The sequence below is a fragment of the Abrus precatorius genome, unplaced genomic scaffold (genome assembly GCF_003935025.1).
Source record: "Abrus precatorius isolate BTA unplaced genomic scaffold, Abrus_2018 Scaffold3, whole genome shotgun sequence".
NCBI lineage: Eukaryota > Viridiplantae > Streptophyta > Magnoliopsida > Fabales > Fabaceae > Abrus > Abrus precatorius.
In genome coordinates this window covers 12,773,318-12,775,802 of record NW_020874373.1, presented here as the reverse complement: position 1 = coordinate 12,775,802, position 2,485 = coordinate 12,773,318, and the positions used below count along the sequence as shown (strand labels likewise).

Here is a 2,485-nt window from a genome sequence, read left to right as displayed (position 1 = left end):
TGTAATACAGTAATTTGGCATCTTTCGGCCTCACTTCTTTTGATAATTTGCCATCTTTAGGGACAGTTCTTTCGAGCTGGCATTTACGTGAGCGAAGAGCAACCTAATTATTCTTATTATTATTAAATTCACACACTTATAAAAGACACAATGACTCCGCTACTTTTCAAGCCACCCCAAACATTGCACAACATCCTTATTTGATTAGAAGTGGGATCAACAAGGTTCGCTCTACGTTTAGCTCCAGCTATGTAAGCTTAACGATTTTAGGAGTACGATGATTTTAAATTTGAATTACTGAATTTAGTTTTGATTATTACATCTTATATTGCTAAAATTTGGTGAACCTGCTTGCAGTTTCAAATGGACGAAATTTTGAAGCTACTGGTTTTATGTATTGCCTGCGCTTGTTCATTCTCTGCACTGAGATGTGCCGCAAGTGCCGATCCTCTGGTAGCAACAATTGAGGACCCCATTAAATTTACTACAGAAGGTGCCACTTCACAAAGCTACAAGCAGTTCATAGATGCGCTTCGAGAGAAACTAACAGGTGGGCTGATACATGACATACCTGTGCTTCGAGATCCAACAACAGTGGAAGAAAGAGATCGATATATTACAGTCGAACTCTCAAACTCGGACACGGAATCTATCGAAGTAGGTATCGATGTGACCAACGCATATGTTGTAGCATACCGAGCAGGAAATCAGTCCTATTTCCTCCGTGATGCCCCATCATCTGCATCTGACTACCTCTTCACTGACACGGACCATTACTCACTTCCTTTTAATGGTACTTACAGTGATCTTGAGAGATGGGCTCATCAGTCTAGACAGCAAATACCCCTGGGGTTACAGGCCTTGAGACATGCGATATCGTTTCTACGAAGTGGGGGCGATGACAATGAAGAAAAAGCTCGTACCCTGATTGTGATAATCCAAATGGTTGCAGAAGCAGCTCGATTTAGATACATATCAAACCGGGTTGGTGCCAGCATCCGAACGGGTACGGCATTTCAACCTGATCCTGCCATGATAAGTTTGGAGAACAATTGGGGTAGACTGTCAGGAGGTGTTCAACAAGCAACGCAAGATACTTTTCCAAATGACGTCACTTTAAGAAATATTCGCGACGAACCTGTTATTGTAAATTCCTTGTCACACCCAACAGTTGCAGTTCTAGCATTGATGCTTTTTGTCTGCAATCCGCCAAATGCAAACCAATCACCTCTTTTAATAAGATCAATTGTGGAAAAATCAGACACGTGCGTTCCTATTGAACCAACCGTGCGCATTGGTGGTCGAGATGGGATGTGCGTGGATGTCTCTGACGAGGCCTATAACAATGGCAATCCTATCATATTGTGGAAATGCAAAGACCAGCTTGAAGAGAACCAGCTGTGGACCTTGAAATCTGACAAGACGATAAGGTCCAAGGGGAAGTGTTTAACCACTTATGGTTATGATCCAGGGGATTATGTCATGATATATGATTGCACCTCGGCAGTACCAGAGGCCACTTATTGGGAAATATGGGACAATGGAACCATTATCAATCCAAAGTCAGCCTTGGTCTTGAGTGCTGAATCTAGTGCCATGGGAGGGAAACTCACCGTGCAAAAGAATGATTATCGAATGCGACAGGGCTGGCGTACAGGCAATGACACAAGCCCTTTCGTAACTTCAATCGCTGGGTATTCGGATCTCTGCATGGAAGCTCACGAAAGTAACATGTGGCTGGCTGACTGTGACAGCAACAAGAAAGAGCAGCAATGGGCACTTTACCCAGATGGTTCTATACGTCCAGTGCAAAATACAGACAATTGTTTAACTTCTGAAGAACACAAACAAGGAGCTACCATTGTCATGATGGATTGTAGCAATGCATGGGCTAGCCAACGATGGGTGTTTAAAAATGATGGTACCATTTATAGTTTATACGACGACATGGTGATGGATGTGAAAGGCTCTGATCCCAGTCTTAAACAGATAATACTTTGGCCATACACTGGTAACCCTAACCAAATATGGCTTACTTTGTTTTAAGGGCTTCACGCCTTAGGAGCCAATGCTATCTGCCTCTGTAATGTTTAAATAAATGACTATATCTATCGTTGTGCCAAAACAGTCATGAGCTTATGCAGCCTTGAAATGTTTCTAATATTCGTAACTACTAAATTTATGTTTTAGCAAGAACCAAGACCTTAGTGTAATCATCCTTATTTCTTGAAAATATTAGTAAGGATGAGTTTTTTTTTTTTTTTTCCACTACTAAAACATAATCAACATACAGATATGAGCTTTTACAACATCAAACATGATTCAACACAGATCAATAATATCATAACTCGTGCACATCAATTATATAACATAATATATCACTTTCTTGTATACGCATATCCTTGTGCACTGCAATGTGCTTACAATCAAACGTTATCTCTCACATTCTATGAAGTCTTACATATATAAATAAATGGTTATTGAT

General features: G+C 40.6%; 1 protein-coding gene across 1 annotated transcript; it reads left to right on the top strand.

Moving 5' to 3' along the window:
* The first annotated feature begins 363 nt into the window (after positions 1-363).
* LOC113863076 (abrin-a-like) lies at positions 364-2,046 on the top strand. Its single transcript, XM_027496486.1, has one exon. The coding sequence runs from the start codon at positions 364-366 to the stop codon at positions 2,044-2,046; it is 1,683 nt and encodes a 560-aa protein (XP_027352287.1).
* The last annotated feature ends 439 nt before the right edge of the window (positions 2,047-2,485 follow it).